Source organism: Strix uralensis, chromosome 14, assembly GCF_047716275.1.
Source record: "Strix uralensis isolate ZFMK-TIS-50842 chromosome 14, bStrUra1, whole genome shotgun sequence".
NCBI lineage: Eukaryota > Metazoa > Chordata > Aves > Strigiformes > Strigidae > Strix > Strix uralensis.
The window spans coordinates 10,977,172-11,001,278 of NC_133985.1; the positions used below are offsets into that span (position 1 = coordinate 10,977,172).

Genomic DNA, 24,107 nt, shown 5'->3' on the forward strand with positions numbered 1-24,107 from the left:
TACTTCCCTGCCTGCCATGCTTGATGAAGCAGTGGTCAGCCCATCATGAGGTTTGTAGCTCCAGCAAGAAGGACCTGGAGTATTTCATACCTGACTCAGACAGAAGGCAGCTCATGTGCTGACAGAGTGCTGTCCCAGCCCAACAGCCTCTTGTAGGTACACAAATACATCTCTGGCTCACAGCACTATGAAGGCTGATTTGTCCTGACAATACTTTTGAAAAGAATACCCTGAAAACTCTGCTCTTTGACGTCTTGGTCACATTTTAGACTAATTTTGATTTACTGAGTCTCCAAGACTCAATAAAATTAATCTAGCTGAGCACTACAAAATTGTATCATATAAATTAATTAATTAATTCCACATCCACAACTTTTAATACTGGTAATAAGTAACTGTGGAAGAGGACTAGCATATATGTGTGGGAAAAGGACTGGCATTTGAACTACTAAGAATTAGTTATAATCAATAAATTAATCATTTAATAACAATGGTCACAGTTTGAGAGACACTATAGACCTAGTTTTAGTGCACGATGAATTTTTTTTATTTATACAAAAATAGTGAAAGGTATTTTATTAAAACACAGTTATAATGTATGCATGCAAAACTAGAGATAAGGTTTTAGATGCCAAAATATGAAACAATAATAGTATTAGCAATTTTGCACCTTCAAAGCTATTTTATCTGAATGGAAAAATACGTGGAGGTACAACGTGGATATCACCAGTACTTACAGATACACAAATTTCAGAAGATAGCAGAAATCAGTCAGATTACAAGATAAGACATGAAGTAGTTTCAGACTCACGTTTCTTTAAAATTATAAAATAAGTGTGAGATGTGTCAGCAGTGAGCTAATGCCAGTGCTCCACCCCAAGGGCTCACTTCTAGTTGCAATTTTTTTTTTAAGCAACCCCAACTATGGTAATTGATTTAAATCAATTCTCCATACAGACATTAGGTAAAGCCCCAATCGTTGACTTCATCTCTTGTTCACAAGAAATTTTGCATATAATTAACTTTTCAAATTGCAGGGTAGACTTCTGGGGCATGCGTGCATGCAGTGAGATTTTACAAATCCTTTAATAATCATTCATAAATGTAACACAATGAGCTCTACAGTCATATGGCTCCAAAAATCAGTTACTAAACATTACAGGAATGACTGATTATTTTCTCCTCCCATACCAATTTTCTGTAATAAATCAATAATGAAGTTTCAAAACAGCTTAAATGTAATTAACAACTGTTTCAAGAGCATTACTTTCCTAACTTCTTATAGAAGCAGTAAGTCTGCAGCATACAATCAAGACCCAGTCTTTACTTTCTGCTCATTTGCTTGTATTCCTCTGCATTGCTTACATACATTGGCTTTCATTGGTTACACTTTTTCTTTTTAAATAGGAAAGCCTTGACAATTTCACAATGGCAGATCATGCCTTGCAAACACTGAACAATATTAAAATGAATTTATTAACACAGCATAAAACTGTGGTCCCTAAACCCTGACTTGTGGAGGTTTTTGTGAGACCCTCAGGCCTTCCTCCGGGTCACAGGAAATTGTCACTATAGCAGTCACAGGAAGCTACTGCCACTATGATTCAGATTGACGCAGGGAGAAAAGTATGTTTCCTGTAGCACACTATTTCTCATTGTTGTTGCTGCTAAAGAGCCAGCAAAGACTGGAGCTTTTGTATGTATATAAACCACAATCCCTTTAATGTGTGGAGTCACAAAGTCTCAGCAAGATTGTTAGAACTTCATATTGTAAACCTCTAATCTAATATTCTCATGCCCCAGTCTAGATGTTAGGAAAAATATCTACTATCCTACCAAAACACTACAAACACTCCCTATAAATCCAAACACTCGTTTAGAGCTTTCATATGCCTACCCTAAGACAGATCAGTTGCATCGTGAACAGGCAAAGTGAACTTACACATATCCAGCTGGCTTGGATACCAGTAACACCACAAATTCTAGCTACTAGGCCATTACCAGGGTGCAGCCCTTTCTGGAGACTGCTATCACAGTTTCACTGTTACTGGTAGCTAAATTAGCTTCAAGGAAACTGAGTATTTGTAGATATGCTGTAATCATGCACTTTGGCTTCACTGCTACCCTGATTATACTCTGTTTATGTATATTGTTCCACTACAACCTTGCATTTTGTGTTGGCTCTTTCATGGTAATACACTTTTATGGAACCTGATGCCCAAAGAATGATGTTACTACTATACATCATCTTAAGCTACAGACACCCTAACCTAATGCACTTCTTAACTGAAACACAAATACATGCTGTGACTACTCACAGACTTCAAGATTTTCTATTCAGTTTGGTCACTGCAATAATACATTTGGGTCATGACAGAACAAATCAGTATCACTAACGCTGAGCAGCACAGGCCTTTAAACAGTCAAGTCTGCCAGACCCAGATCTTTATCGCATTCCAGCTTACTCACACAGAAACAATTCTTTCACCCATGTATACCCGTGCACACAATACAGATACACTCATATCTACTTCTTACAGGCATCATGCAACCACATCTCATCCGCTCACTCCCTCAACCCAAACTTACTACAACTTCTTCAGCTACCCAGCCTGCTGCTAACATATCTTCATAGAGCTTTGCTTTTTTCCTGCCATCAAATTCATAATTTTATTCCCTCCTATTTTACCAGTTTCTCTCTCAAATTCATAGTTTCTTCTTTCTACTTCTGTCCTTTCTGCCACTTTCTGAATAGATGGAGACTAATTTTAATCTACAGAAAGTATATTAGTGCAATTTGTTTCATTAACTTCATTCAATTTATTTTGGCAGTTTCTATGCGTTCCAGGACAGAAACAAGGCCCCAACTATGCCAATCACTATGCAATCCAGCCACAGGAACAGAAACCCTATCCTAAAGAGATTACAGGCTAGATTTAAAATAAACAGAAATTAAATGGTGATCAAAGGAATTTGGGATGGAAAAAAAAATACATAGCGAGCGCTTTTTTGTTAAACTTACAAGTTTCATCCTGCATCTACATGCCTACTGTTAGTATACTTTCATTTAAGGGTTACCTATGGTATCATATTTCTGTTGACCATTAGAGTGGTATATAAATGTCCGTATTTACCTCTTTTGAAAGCACATATAGCACCTCCAACATGCAAAAGAGCTGTTTACATTCTATTTTAAGACCCACCCCCCAGTAGTTTAAACTGCTCTGTTATTGCAAAGAAACAATTCAGAGTGTTAACAAGCCACAGACCCCGATTTGTCTCCTATGCTTAGCATACGGATTGCTGGGGACTCCAGGAGATGTAAAAGCTGCCAGATACCATTTTAATGGTAACTGTCTGCCATAAGCAACATCTGCTGAAAAACAAGGTGGATTTCAGTAAGCATTAACCTCGCTGAAGTTTTGCAAGAGGAAGTCTTCCATTTTACGCCCATCCTCTACATAAGTCTGAATTTAACATAACAAAAAGCCTGCTGGGCTGAGCTATTGGATCTTAATGTCCCATCAGCTCGAGGGCTAAGTAATCTCTTTGTATTAGTTGGTAATTTCTTGTAGGCTCAGAATTTACTGCCATCCTTCTATGCCATGGCACAGCAGCACCAGAGAAATGAACTGTGGCTAACTGAACTGACCGGCTAGCACAATTAAAATCACCAACCGTACAAAGTATCTACACAAGCCATGCTGTTTTATAGTAAGGACCGTGACAGCTCTGGCATGAGAGCTGTCTGGCAACTTTGCTTTTGCAAACTTCTGAGTGCAAGTGTTTGTAAACTTTTGAAATATAGTACTATGGCTCCTGAGTAAAAAGTAAAAAATAGTTTAAAAACACATATCCCTGTACCCTGTCAGCCCTTGTAGCTAATGTGACGCCTTTTCATCGCAATATTAGTCTTGGAATGAAGAAATAGATTACTACTAGTGTAAGACATTAATAAGGAAAGCAGCATTCAAACAGATGATCATACCTCTATGTGCAGAACAGTCCAGTGCATGCAGAGCATGATTTGGTCTACTGCTGAAATATAGTTGGAGTACCTTCAAGCACAGTGAAAGTCTTTGCATAGGAGAGCAATGTAAAAACAATTCTGGTGTTACATATGAGCTATCTTCACTAATATGTTTCTTTAATCTGTCCTAGGACTCATCTGAATAAGGTAAAGTTTCTAGGAAATAAATTTTCATTTTCTACATGTCATATGTTGTCATAATTGCACAGAACAAAAATAATGAGCGGAAAGAACAGCAGAGTCCTTCTTCCACTCCTACAACCTTTTCTTTTATACACGGCTTCTTCAACATGAGAACTCGTTACAAACCATTTGCTACTTCTGTGAACCTTCCAGAGCCACTATTGCATTCTCCTTAGCAAAACATACAGAAAAACCTGAAATCTCAGATCTGAATTAAAACTGAAATCCTTGCACACAGATAGCTTTGAAATGAAGGTAACTCAGTAGCAACACAAATATTCTCATTATTTTCCAGAATTCTGGCAAAGAACATATTCAGCCTTAGGGGTGCCTAGACAGCTGCCATCTTTCAAAGCATTATGGCCTCAGGATATGGAATACAGATCTTTTACAAATATGGTTTAACTAAATTGTTTCAAAATGTTTTGGAAGTAGTATTAATGGTAGGTAGTTTTGGAAAAGCTTACCAAATCTGATTTCATTTAAGCCACAGATCATACGCTGAATCCATCTGCTGTTTCTCTGTGATACAGACTGACAAAGCTGCAAGCATGGCTGGAAAAAAAAAAAAAAAAAAAAAAAAAAAAGAAATTCAGTATCTACTACTCCTTCCCCCAATAAACACATTCTATTCTACACACCCACACTACCAAACCATTGATTTAACAGATATGGTGGTAAAACATACAAAAATTTATTAAGCGGTTTTATCTTTAGCAAATTTCTTATTTCTAATGTATGTCTCCAGAAATGTGTCTAGCTGTTCTTCCTGATGTCCCCATATGTTTCTGACACACTTTACACCACCAGTAATGCAAACATGTCCACCATGCAAAGTAAACCACTATCAGATACAAAAGGAAGAGTCTTTATGTCTGTTACGTAAGTCAAACCACTATGATCGGGACAACAGAGTAGGTTAATCATGCCTTTATTACTTACTAAAATCCTATAGCTAGCAGCTTAGAAAACGATGTTTTACTTGCATACGGTTACACATAGCTTTTTTACTGTTACAGAAGGCTATTTTTTCCATGTCCTCATTTATTATTACTAAAAAAAATTCTTTGCATTACTGTAGTCCTTTAACTACATATAACTCATTTTTCCTACAATGAAGGGGAGAAAGGTAAGTGTAGCACCAGGCCTTAAATCTGATCAAGCATTTTTTTCTCATACCCCTTGCAAAATTTCGTTAGTTCTTAATGCCCATTTTATAAAAATAAGTTTTTTACCTGACAACCCGGGGTGCAGCTCTGTTTCTATTGTAAGCATATGGTTGGTAGCAACTTTGAAGTCTGCCAATAAATGTCACTAACATGAAAGAAAAGGAATACTTTATTTTTAAAGAAAATCTTACAGATTTCACTTGCTACTTTTCAGAAAATTTCATTTGTTGTTGAACAATGTATGTCTCATAATAGAACCAGGAGGAATAAAACCATCCATGCTTTAAGATCACTTTTGTCTTTCTGCTTCCAGTTGCTCCCACTTTTCTTTCTCATCCATTCTTCTAAAAAATCCCTCCTTTCTACAAAGGACCCGGCTTCCCAAAATGTAAAATCATGTACATAACAGAGTTAAAACCTTTCCTTTTTAATTAATTTCTGTTTAGGAATACAAGATTTCCTACGGCGGGGAGGGGAGGGGGGGGCGCAAAATGTCCACACGGTAGCAACTATTGATCCCACAGGAAGAAAGATCACTGATTCAGAACATCTTAAGGGAAAGTGTTAACTCTTTGTCTCCCCCTTTGAACACTGCGCCTTTCACCTTTATCCGATGTACCTAATCCATGCTACTTACATCTTCTAAAGTGTCGATTTACCTCACAAAAGACACCAGGCCCACTGCCTTCCTCACATTTTCCCTCTCCCCAGCGACCCGCCCGCTCACCACGCTGTCTTTCACTGACCCCCCCTCCCCTCAGTAAGGGGCCCGCTCTCCCCCACAGCACAGGGGCAGGTAGCGCCACAGACCAGCAGCACCCCGCCTCCCCACGCGCGGCAGCGGGCGCGGCGCTGTACAAGCTGTGAGGCAGAGACGACCTCTCCCGGGTGCGGGTGCCGCTCCAGGGCGAGCTAACCCCGCTGAGGGCCGCCCTCCCGCCCTCGCCATCTTCCCTCGCGCCCTCTCCCGGCCACCCGCCCGCAGCGCGCATGCCAGCCACCACGCAGCTCCTGCCTCGCGCCCCCCTGACGGACGTCTGGCACCGCCAATTACCAGCCTCCCGCGGGAGAGGCTCCTCCCTCCACCAATGAGATGGCGGAGAAGCCCTAGAGGCTCAACCCCCCTAATCTGTAACGGCCTGTAAAGCCTCGAGCCACACCCCTTCTTCCTCTTCCCGACTCTCCATTGAATGAAGTCCCCGCTGGCCAACGAGAAGTTCCCGCTGGGCTTGACGGACTACTCTGCTCTCCAGTAGAAGCAGAAAGTTGCACCGCGCCCACCAATAGGCTACCGGACACGAGCCTAGGGGGCGGGCTCTCCCTCCCAGGCGGGCGGGGAAGGCCGTGGTTATCGATCCCGCTGCTGGAGGGAGGCGGCGGTGAAGCAGCAGAGAAAATGGCGGCCATGGCTGCGGAGGCGGCAGCGACTGCAGCGGTGCCGGGCGATGGGGGGGCTGGTGAAGCTGAGCCCGAGATGGAGCCTATCCCGGGCAGCGAGGCCGGTGCGGACCCTCTCCCTGCCGTCACCGAGGCTGTGGAGTCGGTGGTGCCTGATGGGGAGGAGGCCGATGGGGGGAAGATTGCTCCCGGCGAGGCCGAGGAGCCGCCGCCTGTGCAGCTCGCCCGGAGCCCGGCCGGGACTCGGGAGCCGGAAGCTGAGAGGACGGAGACGCTGCCGCCCTCCACCCCGGAGGTGGGCTCGCCCCAGGCCGAGCACCGGGGAGCACCCAGCCCGGAGTCCGAGGAGGAGCCGCAGCCCTGCCCGCCGCCTGCTGGGCACCCTGAACTTCCCGAGGAGGAGCCGCAGCCCTGCCCGCCGGCTACTGGGGGCTCCGCGGAGCCGGAGCCCGGGGAGGAGCCGTCCCGGCCGGAGGAGGAGGAGCCGGATGCTGCTGATGCCGCCGCTGTCGAGCCCAAGTCCCCGGTGCCCGTGGCTCCGGCCGGAGGGGAGGTGGAGGCTCCGCTGCTGCCGGGCTCCGAGGTGCGGGTCACCCTGGATCACATCATCGAGGACGCCCTGGTGGTCTCGTTCCGGCTGGGAGAGAAGCTTTTTTCTGGGGTCCTCATGGACCTCTCGAAAAGGTGAGGTCTCACGGGGCAGCCGTCCCGAGCCCCCCCACCCAGCGACGGGGGCAGCCAGCTCGCCCAGAGCCGCCTGCCCGCGTCGCCCTGCGCCTCTCCTGCCCTCCGGGAGGAGGGGCTGCCTCCGCCGAGGCCCTCGTGGGCTCCCCCCGCGGCGGGGAGCGGCCTGGGCAGGGGCCGAGGGGCGCGACGGCAGCAGCCTCTCCTCCCCTCCTTCGCCCTGGGAGGCCGGAGCCGTGGGTCTGCGGGCAAGCGGCTCCTGCCCCCGCGTCCCCCCCTGGGGATCGGCGGCAGCAGCTCACGGACATCCTTCTCCTCGACCCTTCTAGCAGGGGCTGGAGGGAGCGCGGCGGGCAGGGCCCCCCTCCCGCCCGGGGCCGAGCCCCGCGCTCCCCGCCCGCCCCCGGCCTCAGCGCGCGGAACGGGGAGCGGGCCCTTCCCGGGGCGCGGGCTGGGAGCGGTGCCCGGCGGCTGTTCGGCCGCCCGTTTTACGGTGCTGTCCTTACAGAAGTAGTGGGAATGAGAAAACGGGGGAGCCGGGAGAGGGGTGAGCACATGAGTACATCCTTTTGACTCGGTTGGGATTCACGTCGGGCCTCTAGCATCCCTGTCTGCCGGGGAAAACGGACCTGAGCTGCAGCTGTTGGCATTTCTTCCAGTCTTTGTACAAGCGTACAGACCCAGACGTGTTTTTCCTGGTGGCTTGTGTTTTACATTGCCTAGGTAACCTTATTTTTCAGTACATACTGTTTTTCAGAATAATGGTTTTCAAGCCAGGCTATTAACAGTCCTGAAGTACAGTTATTAGTCCTGATTGCTCCTTGTACCCAATGAATGGGGTGAAGTTTAATGGTTCTTAAATACCCTTTCTTTGCGGGAGGGGCTGTTATGTATCACGAAATAACTTCAAGCATTATTAGACTCTGAGGGTTGGGGTTTGTTTTTTTCATTGCTTTCCCCTAGCAAAGGGTTCTTGGGAGGCCAGAAGTCATCAGTGATATTGTATTATCTTATAAACAATCTAGCAGCTATTTACAGGTGAAAATAACTTCTTTCTCTTAGTGTTTGTTTTCTAGACTTAAGAACTATGCAACTACATGAGAGAAAACTGTAATTTGACCAGGGTTGTTATTTAAAATAATTGGTCTGCAAAAAATGCAGCACTTTTTCCCCCCAAATTTAAGCTGCATGTGTGGTCATGTCTTTTATCACTCTTTTGCGTTACTAGTATCTGTTTAATAACTTCCTGCAATACCAATATTGTCAGTGCGTTCTAAAAGGAAAGGTACTTTTGTCATGGGTGTAGCTTTTCGGTTGGTTTTTGAAACAGAAGGCCTTCACTGAAACCCAAGTTCTGGATAACGTCATGAAAGTAAGTTTTAAATTTTTCAGTTGTCGTTTGAAGTGCTAAGTTATCAATTTGGCTTTTGAAGCTAAGTTCTAAAATGTGATCTGCAAACTGTATTCGCTTCTAGTGTGAAATATTAAAGGTCTCAAAGCAGGCCAGAAGGCATTACAACTTAAGCTGTAATGCTAGTTAACACCGATTCTTTTGTAGGTCTGAAGTTATACCCACAAAGTTACATTGTTGCCCTGGTTAGCAGGGTGACAGAGCAGGTGCTGCTGTACTTCTAGGGGTCTATATGTGTGAAGAAAGAAAATACCAGCTTCTCCCTTACTCCTGAAAAAGATCATATCTTACTAAATGCAGACTGACCCCACACATCCCCTCATTTGCCTGAGGTTTTCTTATGCACTGAAGATCCTTCTCTCATGCAGCAGATCTACTGCAGCCCTTTTCAGTAAAGGTCATCTGCAGCAGGCAGGCTGTCTGCTTCTTTTGCATTGTGGCTGCAGTGGAAGCATGCATCTCAATTTCCCTTGTTTTTAAGCACAGGCCCTGGGGCAAGTCTTCACAGCAAGAACTGTGGAAAGGTGATCCATGAAGGCTTTTGCTATTACTCCCAGATTCTCTTATGCAGTGAACCCCTTATTCCTTTCTCTACATTTCTCTTGGAGTTTCTTCAGAGGTGCTTGTTACATGGGAACCCAGAAGGTGAAATTTAAATTCTAAAAGCTCTTTGGAGACCTGGACAAGAAGAATTGAGTTTCTAGACATAAGGTCTATAATATTTGGCTGATGACAAGTCATTTGTAGATGAATAGGAGTCTCTGTTCAGATGTCTCAGAGCAGGAAATGCAGTGGTAAGCAAACTCTAGAAGTAGTCCAAGAACTCGCTACCTGTAAGAAATTGAAGCATTATCAGAAAACAGGTGTTACACGAATGCCCAAGATTTAAGTGTTATTCTAGACTTCGACTTCGGTGGTTAAGTGACTGAGTGATAATACTGTTTACGTATCAGCTTTTCTTTATATCTGTGTATTTTTGTTTTGTGTAGCAGCATGTGGACTTGTAGAACATTAACATTTTTCATTAACTTCCTTCTGTATCTGTGGCAGGCCCTGGAATTCTTAGCAAGTTTTTCTACTGGACAAAAAAAAAAAGGAAGGGTAGGGTTAAATTAAAAACACCTAAATTCCAGCAGGCATTTACATGAAAACACTGGGATTTCTAGTATGGAAGATGGGTGGCTACTGAAAGCTGTCTCCACTAGCTCATTCAAGTGGATGGGAATAATCCTACAAACTTTCCTAATGCAAAGGGGATCAATACCTTAAGACTACTAGTTCTTATTTAATACAAGTGAAACTTTGTATTAGAATTTACTCATTCGGTAGCTTCGAACAGTGACTGATGTGTTCACTGCCTGTGTTAATACTGTTTTCATCGTATACTTGGAAGAAGTAAATTCCTGGTCCTTTTTGGATCTTAATTTCTGATTTCCCCTCCAGGATAATGAAGGTGCTACTTCCGTACAGTACTAAGGAGAGTAAGTTTTAATGACTGTTTTAAAAACCTGTCCACTGGACTCTTTTTAGCTTTTTGAAGTTATGTTCTGAATTATTTGAACTTCAAGGTGAAAGAAAAGCAAAAACGTCCCCATATATTTCTCATTTTAAAGTGGTTTTTTGGTTGGTTTTGTTATTTCTTTTTTCTTAATTCTTTTTCCATTGTTGAAATGATGCACTGACTGCATTTTATTTTTGTGGGCTTTGATACAAAGTCAGTGATGTTTTTATTAAAGGCCTGATTCCCTCTTCCTCTCCTACCCCCTGTAAATAGGGTTTCCATTTAGGAGTTTATAACACAAGAGCACAAGCACCTCAGTGTTCAGTGGACTTTATTCTTACATTTGTTTGAGGTAAGGAAGTATTTTCTCTGCCTGTACTAATGGCAGACTCGTGTACTTCTCAGCATCTGCACAGGAAGTTTTGAAAATCAGCAGAAAATAGGAACTCGCATCTACTGAGTCCCAAATCAATTTCTTACACAGTAAATCATCATTTAAAGAGGGACATATCCCCACTTTTGTTACTCTTAAAGGCTTATTGCACAAATTAAAAATGTGCTCCCACTGTTAAACTTTATTACTACTGTTGCTATTACCTTTTAAGTGTCTTACTGCATGCTAGGATAAGGTTCTGATGCAAGTTCCTCAGTGTATACCTGACAGAGTCTTGCTGATAGGAGAGATGGGAAATGCAGCCAACCATCAGGCAGGCAGGAGCAGGCAATTCTGTCTTTTGTCAGAGTGGATAGTGGAATGCTTCATGCACGACTGTAGTTAATTTTCCATGCCATTGTACAAATTGTCATTGAAAACTACTCATTAGGTATGGGGCTTAAACAGGGCTTGTAGGCTTGCCTGTGTCCAGTGTCTGCCTAACACTGTGTTGGGTTAGGGTAGATGAGATGTTAATGCCACCTGCTGGCTCAGAATTAGTGTGAGTCTTGCTCTGCACCTGGAGGAAGTAGACTAAGGAAATACCCGATGAGCCTAGCATTTGTATCTTAAAACATAGGATTAAGAAGTCCTGGTTCTAGTTAGCTCTTCTGGAGGGAGGATAATTATTTCTGCAATTTTTTTCCCCTTCTCAAAGATTAAGGAGAGGAGGGGGATTAAATTTATGTTCTGTTGTTTTGCCAACAGTCAGGACTTGGAGTTTCTATTGCTTTATTGTTTGACTAAAATTGTCCTTCTAATCCTACAGATGTGATGGACATGTGTATTCCTATTGTCTTTCTCTAAGCTATTTCCCTTCTGACTTGTGTGTGATCATAATAGTTCTTGAAGGGGAAAGGGAGAGCAAAAAGTTGTTTCGTGACTTAGAAGTGTTAGATATGCAAAAGATGCCCAGTGTATTACTGGTACAGGTGTTTGAAATTATCTTGATTGGGGTTTGGTTGTGGAAGATAAGGAAGGACTTCCTGCAGAAGGTATACATGAACTACGTGGTGAAAGTAAACTTTTATAGACAGCTTCAAATTTTTACAATCCTAGTAGCAGTTTTCAGTTACAGCATTCTTTCTTGGAGACTCTTGAATCCTGTGATTTTCCTAATATGAAACTTCTACTGCAAAAGAATAAGGATAAATAATTAACTGTTGTATCCATTCCCTAGTTTGTGTTGTCTTATTCTGCAGGACATCTGTTAGATTTTTAAATCATTTATATTTAGCACTTCTTGAAACTTGTGGTCTATGGATGCTCACGTTTTGTTGTTACAAACTCCACAGGGTGGATCTAGTGTGTTGTAACCATATACACCAAGAAAGGTGGGAGAGGACAAGGTACTCCCAAGCTGAGAAATTCAAGATCTGCTGTGAGAAGGAAACAGCAGAAGTCTTGAAAAAAATGTGCCATGTTTCTCCCTGCTCTTAAGTTCTCTTTTACTAATAACTTCATTTAATAAATAGGGACAACATTTGGTCGTCCTTGTCTGGGGAAGGTTTAAGTTCTGTAGAAGTACTGGTGTTCTATGATACATGTTCTCAACAGTAGAGATGTCTGTTACTCAGGGTTGTGTGTGGGTTGTGGTGCTGTTGGTTTTTTTTAAAAACACTTGGTTTTCAAGGTGTTCCTGCAATTCATCACCTGTTCTCTTTTATTGTTTCTCAAATGTGTAAAGGAGCTTGGTGAAATTCTAGCATTTAAGGAACAGCCATAACACTTCTTTGATACTTGCTTTTATGCCCAGAACACTGGAAGCATAGGTGTGATGGGAGTGTGTGTGTGTGTGGTTAAGAGTAAATTACATATACACTTGTGACTGACAGAGGTTATATTGAATGGTGTAGTGTCAAATTTAGCCTCACTTAGAGGATAGAGTTGGATCAGAAGATCTTGTGATACTGCTGTCAGCCTAAATTTTTGTATGACTTGTAATGTTTCAGCTTCTACATGAAAATAGTCCCTCTTGTGTCTCTCTACATCCAAAACTTTATTGAATGTTATTTGTGGTCACTTATCCAATGCTTTTTGAAAAAACATACTCATTTCCAAGTTTCCACCTGGAAAGTGGAAATGGCTTAAAAAACCAGACTACCTCTTAGGATTTAGCTAGTATAAGTATAAAGTATGTTAAAGCTGCTGCTTATACTGAAAACACTTGCCAATCTGCTGCTTGATTTTCAGCCAGTAGGAGTGTGACTTTTCCCTTTCTCAAACTAGTGAGCCCTAATTTTGCTGGTAAATAGAGCATCTGTGGATAGTGCCTCAAACTTGGCTTTCCTAAAGTAGCTGTAGTCTACTACTGTTCTTTGTTGGACTGTGATACAACAGATGATGGTTGAACTGGCCTTTCTTATGGTATGCTTTTCTGTATTCCAACAGTGTGGGATGCAATTGCTTTCTAAGAGTAGGTTGACTTGACTTGGCTTGAAGTGTTGAGAGACAGGGTGGAGGTGAAATTTTCAGTATGCTTTAAGTATTTTTTTTTCTGTACACAGTTATGGGACTGATGAATCTTGTCCATCTTGACACTGAATTGGCTTAAAGTTCATCCATTAATAAATGGTATCATTCTCTTCCATTTGTCTTGGGTCTGACTGGTATGTGGATGATCTTGAAGTGTATACTCAAAGTGTTTTATCTTAATCATGAGGCTTTGCAAATGTATAATGCTTCCGAATATATCAGCAAAGCATCTTCTTTAAAATGCAACTGACCCTTGAAAACTGATAATGCCAGCAGATGTAAAAATTAAAAAATAATTTCAGTTTATATAGAGCTTCAGCTTTATAAGCACACCAGTGAAATTGTGGTAGTTAGTGGGAAGCCTAAACTTAAAGTATTCTGTCTTTTAAAGCTTACTTTTATATCCTTGATAGAACTCCAGGTTACAGAAAACTGAAGGATATTCTGCAAATTCACATTGGAAAGGATTTACAAGAAAGGTGAGGGGTACCTTCCCACTTCTGTGGAGGGAAAGCAGTGATAGGGGATGGCCTGTGTGCTCTTCAGGCTTATCAACTTCGAGATTCTTCTGTCTCTGCAGTGGATAATTCTTCAAAGTCTGCATCAGCATCCTGACTACATGGCCTTCTGTGATTCAGTTTCCTGGAAGTTGAAGTCTTTCAAAGGGCTTCAAACTTCATGGACAAGTGTACTGTAAGCTAATACAGCCTTTGGTATATTTGCATATTGTGTGGTATCTGTTGGTTTCCCCTTGGGTAGTGATTGCAGTAGGAGACCTGGGTGACAGTGGTTAGGAATGATTAACATCAGCTGCTGCCTTGGATACTTCTAACCAGCTCTGAGATACTCTTCTAAACTCAATTCTGCATGTACCCTGCTCTTGTCTTTCCTCTGCATTGAAAGTGTGCCAGAAAAAAGAGCTTGGATTTCAGGCACGTGCACCTGCTTGAAAACACTAAGCTTAACATTGATGAGTAAAAGTTTGAGTATGTAATTGTCTGGATTGTCATGTGTTACTTAATTTGAATTATCATCTTTAACAAAATTTTTCTTGGTGCTGAGAGTTTGTGATGGTGAGGCAGCATTTATTCTTGAAGATGTGTTATTTCCAAAGAGTCACTTTACGCTGCAGTCCTTTGCCATGTTTTTAGAGCTCTAAGTGAAATATGCATTTTCTAGTCTATTTATCCTAGTGTTACCTTGCTCAGGAGGTGAGTAAACCATTGAGTTGATAGTTTGGCTTCTGTGTATGCTTTTTTTCAGTAAGGTGCCTGCAGCTTAAAGCAGTGTGTTCCATGTTGTGCTTTATCACACCAGGTAAATTATATATGAAAAAGTTATTGCATAACCTGTTTTGAATACAGGTTATTTTGAGGAGTTCTGAAATACTTTGTGTTCAAATAGCTATGATCTAATTGTATATTACATTGAATATTATAATTTAAGCCCTCAGTTTAGATAGATGCATGACTTATGTATACTTAGCTCTACATTATTTCAGCATATTGTTATACTCCAAGCATTCAGAGTCTTTGAACTTTTATCCATGCAATAAAAATGGCTTCAGTTGTTGCTTGCCTTGGCTTTTGCAAAACACTAAGGATGATACTGAGTGCAAGAGCAGAAATGCATAAAAAGGTGATTGGAGATTACTGTAGTCTTAGTGGTAAAGATGAGTTTTGATCATAGTCATTTACAACAGACTTGATTTAACACTTATCAAGATACTAGAAGTTATTGTGCTTTGACGTTAATTCAGTGTGTTTGCAGACAAATGTGAAATACTTCTGAGCTGGTTCAGTGGGTTCTCCTTTGGCTCTTCTTGGCGGAACAAGGTGCTTTTTCATTTTTGTTTCTGTTAATAGAGAAGTAAAAGGTAGACATTGGAGGCTAAAGATGAGAGCTTAAGACTTACATAGTAATGTAAAAACACTTTGCCCCAGGACGTATTGTTTAGATGTTTATATATATATATACAGTTAGGAATTTAAATGGCGTTTGTTCCTTATGTTTATTTGTTAAAAAATACTCTTTATGCTGCGTGTTGCATACAAATGGAATAGCAATATGTAGTCATTGTAGTAATTCTGCTATAGAATTTTGATTTCAAAAAAGTGTTTTTACTTTGTTTGAATTTGTATTACATATCTGTAATACAAATTCTGTGGCTCTAAGTGACAGACTTCTAGGTTAGATACCCAAACTAGCTTTTATGTAATTACAAAGGATGCCATGGCTACCTATTCATTAACTTGCAGATGACAAACTGTGGAAATAAAACCTGACTGTTTTTACCATATTTCTGTCTCTGCATACCCTGGTCAATTGAAAGCTCTTTTCAGTGTAAAGATCACTGGATTACCAGAATTGATGTCATCTACCCCATTAGTCTCTTTAAGTATAGTTCCCGATATTCCTGGTGCTATTTGTGTCTTTATTGCATTTCTATATTTAAGTGATATGTATAGCAGAAATAGCCTACTGATTGCTGTTTACTTGTAAAGCTTCTTGGAGATAAGTTTTGTACAATGCGTCTCAACTGTCTTTTGTTTAGAGGTGCCTTTTCAAAGCAAAAAAGAGCCAGGACACCTTTACAGACAAAGAAGTTGGCAACATGGAAAACTGATCCTTAATTTTGAGTAGGTATGAAGCAGCAGTGCACTGCTTTCCAGAACTGCTGTAAATCAGGTTGAAATACCTATTTCTTATTTTGGTTTTCCTAAGACGTCAATTTTAGATCCCCCATCAACAAATCCTCCTATTCCTTCAAGTCTGAGATAGAACTATGTTATGTTATGTGTGAATGGGCTGTACAACGAACAGCTGGAACTTATGCACAAATGGATTTTTTTTTTTAAGCAAACAGTAGTTGTAGTATGTCTTTCCAAGAATAGCTTCTTCTGGAGGAAAGTAATGTAGTAGGGACAGGTGATACTCAGGATCAATATATGAAAAAAAAATGTAGTTTGTTGTTAGAATAAAGACAAGGCAATTTCTTGTAGTATTTAAATGTGCAACGTGACAAACAAAGTATGTAGGTAGTCTCACTGATGTAGCATAACTGAAGTGGTTTCTTTTAAGAGGTGATCATCTACTGCCCAGTCATTGACTGGTGTGTGGATCAGTAAATGTCATGATAGAACTGAGTAATGTTGCTTGGATTTTTAAACCTTTTTTTATATGGTAGCCTTTTAGTCTATCTTCATCTCTGTAGTAGATGAACCAAATGCTGTCTTTTGTGACTTCCGTGTCTAACCTACATACACATGGCACTCCTAGCTCTTTCAGACATGTAGTTGGTGTAATAATTGTTACTGTGGTTGTATGAGAAGCACTTGTCTTCAAGGTCCGCCAACTAGACCTATGAAAATAGGGCTTGAAATCCTAGTATATGCAATAAATACTTCTGTTGGCTGTTGAACTCATTAGATGCTGTGTCATGCCTTGTCTTGAATAGATTTAAGATCACATCTTTATTCTGCTGTTTCTTTTAAGAAAATTAGGCCATTCTTTGTTTTGCCTTCGCTCCCTTACCTTGTTCATTGTTTTCATTCTCTTCTCTATAATTTACTGTTTCATTCCTAAGTTTTTCTGCCATTGTTCTCTCTCCTTAATTTTGATATCATTCTTCCAAGTTGCATAGCTGGATAATTTCATTCACCAAGGAGGAAACAAAGATCATCTAAGAACTGAATGTTTATGGACACAACCTGCTATTGGATGAAGCCAGAGAGAAGGTACCATACGCTCAACTGTTGGAAGTAATATTCGGTCTCTGGGCTTACCAAATTTATCTTGTACTTCAGGTGAACTGTGTCCTGACTAGTCAAGTCTTTATGTATTGACACATTGTTTACAGGAATAGTGTCTTCATTTGCTCTTACATAACTGGCACTAGATGATATTAATGAATGTTCTCTAACTCTACAATTCATTATTTTTTAGGTAGATGGGGCGGGAGATACTAGTTCATTTGTTAAAACAATATCTTTTGAGAGACAGACTCAGTCTTCAGAGGTTCAGTCAGTATTGGTTTTGTGTCTTACTAAAGCAGGTTTACATCTTAAAAATTCCACTTTGGCTGTCCTGTTCTTCAGCTGTTTGGCCTGTGTGTTATGCAGATGCTTGAAGGAAGGGATAGTTTTAAGGTGCAGTATTAATTTTTGATGCCTTCATAGTATCAGTCATATGCTGAGCTTTCTATTAGGCTTTTTTCTGCATTTGCAGTGCTAATCGTGCTGACTTTGCTTGTGAGGCAGTAGAATGAAAATCTTGGAAAAGAGACAAAGTACTTAAACGGGATCTTTCTGGAGAATCTCCTTGCAATCCTCTTCATCTACTACTTCCCTGGTCACTGCTAATAATGCTTTATTTCCTAACATGGAGTCAGAATAAATTTCCTGGAGGAACAGCTTGTGTATTGGACTATGGAAATGTCTTGTGAGTGGCTAGGAAATGAAGTTCCTGAGACAGTGAAAAGAGTCGTAAGTGATGTTCTTCTGCATGGGTTTTGTCCGTTTGATATCACACTCCTGTCTAGTTCTACTTTTGTAGTGTTTGGGATTGAAATTTGCACAGCAGAGATCTTGCCCTGTCTTGTTCTCAACACTTATGGTAAATTAACTTTTTTCCCAAATCCTGTAATCTTTATCAGGGGGTGAAAGATGGGATCTCGATCTTACTGCTTTTAGAGAAGCTGAAGTTCTTGATGCAAGTAACACTGAAAATACTGCTAATATAATTATTATCAGCTGATAGGTTTTTTTAAAGTCCTACTTGGAATTGGGTAACTTACTCATAATCCTTAGTGGAAGGAAAAGTGTTTGGAAAAGCAATTTGTTTACACTTGGTGGACTTCTGGGACTTTAGGGAACTTAAAACTTAGTTATGAGTGAGTCCCTTGTGGTTTAATGCCAGACTGTAGGCTGGAGAAATGCCTGTATCAGCTGCTAAATGTTTATAATTCACTGTAGCCTTCACTAGTGCAGTAGACTGCATTTAGTTGTGCCGCTCATTTCTGGAGGGACATGTGGAATTCAACTGGCGTGGATCCAAACCTCAGAAATGAATTTTTGTGGGGTGATGGGATATTTTGTGGTGAAGAGCACTCATCAGCCCATGGATGAGGACAGAACTGCCCTAGCTGCCCACCTGGGCTCCTGCTTCTGTCTCCAGAGTTCAAAGGTATGAATGTAGCAGTACCTAGGGTTAGGGCAACAACAGTGCCCATATTGATACTAAACTGTAAATTGTTGTGTTCAACTTCCCTTCTTTCCTATGATGACAAGATTGGTTGCCCTTTGCTTAGGTTGTCTGCTGTTTCTGTTCTCCTTTTGTAATGAAGTGCAAACTGGATGGATAATTTAATCTTGGATGAGTTGTTTGCTTTAATTTCAACTTTTAAGTGTAAAAAGAGGCTTAACAGATAAGCAAAAGGACAACAAGTGATGGTTTTGCTTGCTGACAGTGTAAAGAATCTTCTAACACGTGATGACTTCTTTCAAAACCAATTTTGAAGAAATAAAGGCAACCTGTAGACACTTGTATAAACTCAGTTTTTTGCAGGAGTGCAAATGGAAAACAGACCAGTATTCAGCATTTACCTCCAGTTGAAAGTCAACCATAGATTTTGAAGAAACTTCAGTCAGTTAAGAGGATGTTGCAGTTGAGCAGCTGCAGTGCAACATGAACTAGTGTTGAGGACAAATCTTGGGCAATTACTTCATTCTCCTGTCAGGTGGGGTAGGATAAACATAATGGTGTTTGTTTAGTGATTCAAAAATGGATGATTTGGCATTTGAATTGCAACCTTGTCTATCATTTTGTTACTGCATTAAGGTCAAACTATTAAAATACCAACTAATATAAGCCAAACACTAGTGTGTGTATGGGAGCTGGAGTCAGGCAGAGCTCAAGAGCAGTCAGCAGCCTGGTGACAGCTCTGTATAAGGCTGGTACCACAGCTGGTAGATTGTGCAGTGGAACAGAAGGAAGGTTAAACAAGCTTTTATAATCCCTCCTGCCCTGTTCTGGGGATTGAAAGGTACATTGTTGTAAAATGAATGTATTTATAATTTGATTTCCTCTCAGGAGAAGGCAAGCATAATGCCTTGCAAACTGATAAAATGTGTCCTTTAGCACAACCCTTTGCAGAAAGTATTGGTTACCTGTTAGGCAACATGCTACTTCTGTTACTATAGGAAATTTGAGCTAATGCCTAAATCATACTGGGATTTTTCGTTCTCTTCTCTGAGCTGATTGAGCTGTGAGAAGTCCTGTGTGTGTCAAATGGGGAAGCAGAAATCTAGAGCTGTCTGGAGAAAAGTAGGGGAAGGTTTAAAATATTGTTTGCTCACAAAACAGGGAGGAATGGTTTGTACTGTGATGAAATAAGGGTAGTTTTGCTGGAAGAAACTCAGACTAATAGGCTAACAAGTTTTGGGCTGTAATGCATCAGATGATCAAGTGCTAATCTTTTGTGGATGAAGAATGATGGCACGCTCTGTTCAGTGCAAGTATTTATGCAGTTCATATTTGCCTCGATTAAATCCAAAACATACTCGGCCTTTTGTGCTATGCCAAAAATGGAAGAAATTTTGTTAAAGTAACTGGAGATGCCTTCTTCACATAAGTTGACTTAGTATGGAAGTTAATCTTGGGTGGATTTAGAGTTGATGGGATGAGTGTGTAGTTTGTATATTTATAAGCATTTTCTAAAAGTACAAAGTTAATTCTTTTACTGCTCTCACTAGGTGATATGTTTTTGTTACGTTTTCAGGGCATCTTGTTGATGAAAGAGAAACTGATAATAAGTGAAGTCGTGTATATCATGCTCTCTACTGACTTTGATTTGGTGTTCTGCTTTTTCAAAGCTTATCATAAGGCTAGATGTGAAGCCTCATTTTACTGGGACTCATGTCTTTCAAATGGTGGCTACGTAATGTGGACAGGTTTTCAAATGCCTTTTAATAAATGCAGTCAAAGCTCCCTCAAAACATTTAATTTTTGTTTTTTTCTCTTTAAGGTTTGGACCCCATGGAATCCCTGTGACCATATTTCCTAAAAGGGAATACAAGGATAAACCTGAAGCCATGCAGCTCCAAAGTAAACCATTCCAAGATGAGGCACAGGTGAAGTGTGAATCTAATGCTGCAGTCCCTGATGACTCTTCTCTCACGCAGCCATCAGAACCTAGCATAGCTAAAAGCCTATGGACTTCTAAACCACCTCCTCTCTTTCATGAGGGAGCGCCATATCCTCCTCCTTTGTTTATCAGGGACACGTATAACCAGTCAATACCTCAGCCTCCGCCCCGGAAAATTAAGCGGCCCAAGCGTAAAATGTACAGGGAGGAACCCACTTCTATCATGAATGCTATCAAACTACGACCCCGGCAGGTCTTATGTGACAAGTGCAAAAACAGTGTTGTTGCAGAAAAAAAGGAAATAAAAAAAGGTGGCAATGCAAGTGACTCTTCAAAATACGAGGATAATAAAAAACGAAGAAATGAGAGTGTGACTACTGTGAATAAAAAACTTAAAACTGACCATAAAGTGGATGGAAAAAGCCAAAATGAAAGTCAGAAAAGGAATGCTGTGGTCAAGGTTTCAAATATTGCCCACAGCAGAAGCAGAGTAGTTAAAGTTTCCGCACAAGCAAATACTTCAAAAGCGCAGTTAAATACAAAAAAAGTTCTCCAGAGCAAAAACATGGATCATGCAAAAGCTCGGGAAGTCTTGAAAATGGCCAAAGAAAAGGCACAAAAGAAGCAGAGTGCAACCTCCTCTTCCAAAAATGCACATTCAAAGGTCCACTTCACACGGCGTCTTCAGAACACCAGCTCAGGTTCCCTCCCACCCCGATTGCGTTTAAAGCCACAAAGGTATCGGAATGAAGAAAATGACTCTTCTCTCAAGACAGGACTTGAGAAAATACGGAGTGGCAAGATGGCAACTAAGCCCCAGTCTCGCTGCTCCTCCACCCGCTCAGCAGGTGAGGCCCCTTCAGAAAATCAGAGCCCCTCAGAAGGCCCTGAAGAGGCCAGCAGTGAGGTTCAGGACACGAGTGAAGTGCATGTAACTGTTGATCAGGATGAACACCAGACATTGGGCAAAAGAGGCAGCAAAAGCAATATAACGGTTTACATGACCCTTAATCAAAAGAAATCTGACTCTTCCAGTGCATCAGTTTGTAGTAGTGATAGCACAGATGATTTGAAATCTACCAACTCTGAGTGTAGCTCTACTGAAAGCTTTGATTTTCCTCCAGGCAGCATGCATGCACCTTCCTCCTCCTCCTCTTCAAAGGAAGAGAAAAAGCTCAGTAATTCCTTGAAAACGGAAGTCTTTTCCAAAAACGTCTCTAAATGTGTCACACCAGATGGCAGGACCGTATGTGTAGGGGACATTGTTTGGGCCAAGATTTATGGCTTCCCTTGGTGGCCAGCCCGTATTCTTACCATAACTGTGAGCCGAAAAGATAATGGCCTTTTAGTTCGACAGGAGGCTCGTATCTCATGGTTTGGCTCCACAACAACATCTTTTCTTGCTCTTGCACAACTATCCCCCTTTTTAGAAAGCTTCCAGTTGCGCTTTAATAAGAAGAGAAAGGGTCTTTACCGCAAGGCCGTCACAGAGGCAGCTAAGGCTGCTAAGCAGCTGACTCCCGAAGTTCGGGCCCTGCTGACACAGTTTGAAACGTGAACATGGAAAGTAAGGTAGGCAAGAAATCTGGAGGCTCCACAAAATTTATAGCCTAGTTAGAGAACTACCATGAAGGACTTGCCAAGTCAGAAGTTGCACTCGGTTGACTGCTCTTTTTATACTAAAGTTGTTCCATTTGTAGCGGTTTCTTGACAGTTAAACAAATTGAACATGCAATCAAAATTAGCCTAAAGCGAGAACTTCAGTATTTTTAAGTGAGAATTTTTTTTAAAGAAAAAAAAAAACCTCCTCAAACACCCAATGCATAGGAGCCATAGCCTCAGCTGAAAGGCAGCTTATTTGCAGGGAATTTTTTAGTAGTTTCTACCCAGTATATAGTAGTTGCTGTGTGGCGAAGGGTTAACACAAGGGATGAAAGTAGTAGCTGTGACTTTTTTTTTAGGTGGCCCATCAGGGAAGTGTAGAAATGTAAGCCTTGTCTAAATGGTCTTTAAAGATTATTTTAAATAGTCTCTAATGTATTTGGTCTGGCCAGTGCGAATTGGTTCAAAGCAAGTTTAAACATCTTAAGGAGGCATGCTCCAATCCATATAGGCCAGTTTAAATATCATTAGAAGACTTGCTGAAATTTTTAAGGAAGAAGAATTCATGTAACTTAAAGACCAGATTAAATGGGGTTTTATCGTAGTGACCACTTAAACACTCAGCCTTTCTATGCACATGGGGGCACAAATATAACACTTCAGGGTCTGAGAAGCTGAGAGGGATGCCTGTAGCTCTAAGACAAAGCTGAGAAGTCGCTCAGTATTTGGGATCAAGGGCTGTTAATGCTGCATAGGTGTGAATCATAACTTCTGGTCTTTCTTCCTGAAGAAATCTTTCAGGCCATTTGCCTGGAGGTTTAGATTAAGAGAGGCTTTGTTTTGAATGTGTAAATAATTGATTGATGAAATTGGTCAGATTTTCTCCTGACTGGTTGTTCCTAAATTCTTAGGATACGTCCTAGTAAATTACACTTTGTGAATTGTCAGATGTGTAATTGTTGCATTTTGGATGTATCTAACTTCATTTTTTTTAATATTTCCGTTTAAGGTATCTGTTTGCAGGTCAGAAAATGAGAATATGTAATTGTGTAATGCTCTGAAATGTAAAAAAACAAACTGTAAATAAAATTGACTAAATCTGAATTATTTGTGTGTGTTTCTCAAAAAGCTTTGAAAAAAATCCAGGATGTTAGAGTACTTCATATGTATGCCGTATTTAGAGGACACCTTTTTAAAAACTAAATTGTCCTTTTTCACGCATTCTTAAAGATAACTGCTTGATGTAAAGTACTATTGGTATACTTCAGTCTTAATTTTGAGATTAAGCAATTATCTGTCCCTTTTGTTTCAAAACTAGCTCTGTAGAGGGCTTTCTGTAAAGTTTATAAACCTTCTCCCTTAATTAGATTTTGTTCTATATAATTTGAATAAAGACTGTGGATAATGTCACTTACACAGTGGGGAAATGTTTTCAGTTTTCTCCATCTATCAAAACCTAATCAGACCCACTCTCCACTGCTACTTCAGCTTTTCTTGCATGTCTTTTGCTCAATGTTGGGGCATTTTCATGCAACTGACTTTTTTTTTTTTTCTTCTAGTTTTGGTCCTTATCTGACCATGTGAATTACTCTCTCTTCTCCAACCCACTACTGTTTCAGCCTTGCAATACCTTGTGAAGAATCTCAACGTACCTCCCAAAGCAGTTTTCATCCTGTTTTTTTTCATAATTGCCCATGTAGGCAACCATGACAGATGTAAAAATTTAAGCTTAGACTGAAATTAGACTTTAAACAGACATGAAAATGGGGATAAGGATTTAATCATCAAACCCTTAATCTTTCTAACTTCAGATTAAATTTTGTATGTTCATGACACTGTCTGGTCTTTCCAAAGCATTCAGTCTCTTTTTACCTTTTTAAATTATTCTGTTCTGTCCACAGAACTATTAGAAGTCTAAAGTGTCAAATACATGGCTGTTCAAATTTTCCTCAAGTTTACGGTCATCCATTAGGTGCTAATTAAGCTTCCAAATATACCAGCTTTACCTTGGCATTCTAACAGTTACCAAAACAACCCCACTGGTCAATGCTTTTTGAATGTGATAAACACACAATAA

At 40.8% G+C, this 24,107-nt stretch overlaps 2 protein-coding genes across 12 annotated transcripts in view; one reads left to right on the plus strand and one right to left on the minus strand.

Annotated features, from left to right (window-relative positions):
- Positions 1-6,589, minus strand: part of FABP6 (fatty acid binding protein 6) — a 45,243-nt gene extending 38,654 nt beyond the window's left edge. Inside the window, exons 1-3 of one of the 2 annotated variants that reach the window (XM_074884049.1) lie at positions 6,543-6,589; positions 5,449-5,527; positions 4,681-4,768 (exon numbers count right to left, since the gene is read on the minus strand). The gene's annotated coding sequence lies outside the window, so the exon portion shown is untranslated. Of the gene's footprint in view, positions 1-4,680; positions 4,769-5,448; positions 5,528-6,192; positions 6,330-6,542 lie in introns of those variants that run through there. The other variant, XM_074884048.1, reaches the window with a different exon arrangement.
- Positions 6,590-6,706: 117 nt separating this feature from the next.
- PWWP2A (PWWP domain containing 2A) overlaps positions 6,707-24,107 on the plus strand; it is a 54,267-nt gene continuing 36,866 nt past the window's right edge. For 6 of the 10 annotated variants that reach the window (XR_012630880.1, XR_012630881.1, XR_012630882.1 and 3 more), the window contains exons 1-2: positions 6,707-7,464; positions 20,309-21,276. Coding sequence is in view for 6 of the 10 variants with exons in the window: in XM_074884046.1 (XP_074740147.1) it covers positions 6,779-7,464; positions 20,309-21,276 (1,654 nt within the window). In the remaining 4 variants the exon portion in view is untranslated. Of the gene's footprint in view, positions 7,465-20,308; positions 23,135-24,107 lie in introns of those variants that run through there. The other 4 variants (XR_012630879.1, XM_074884042.1, XM_074884043.1 and 1 more) reach the window with 2 other exon arrangements.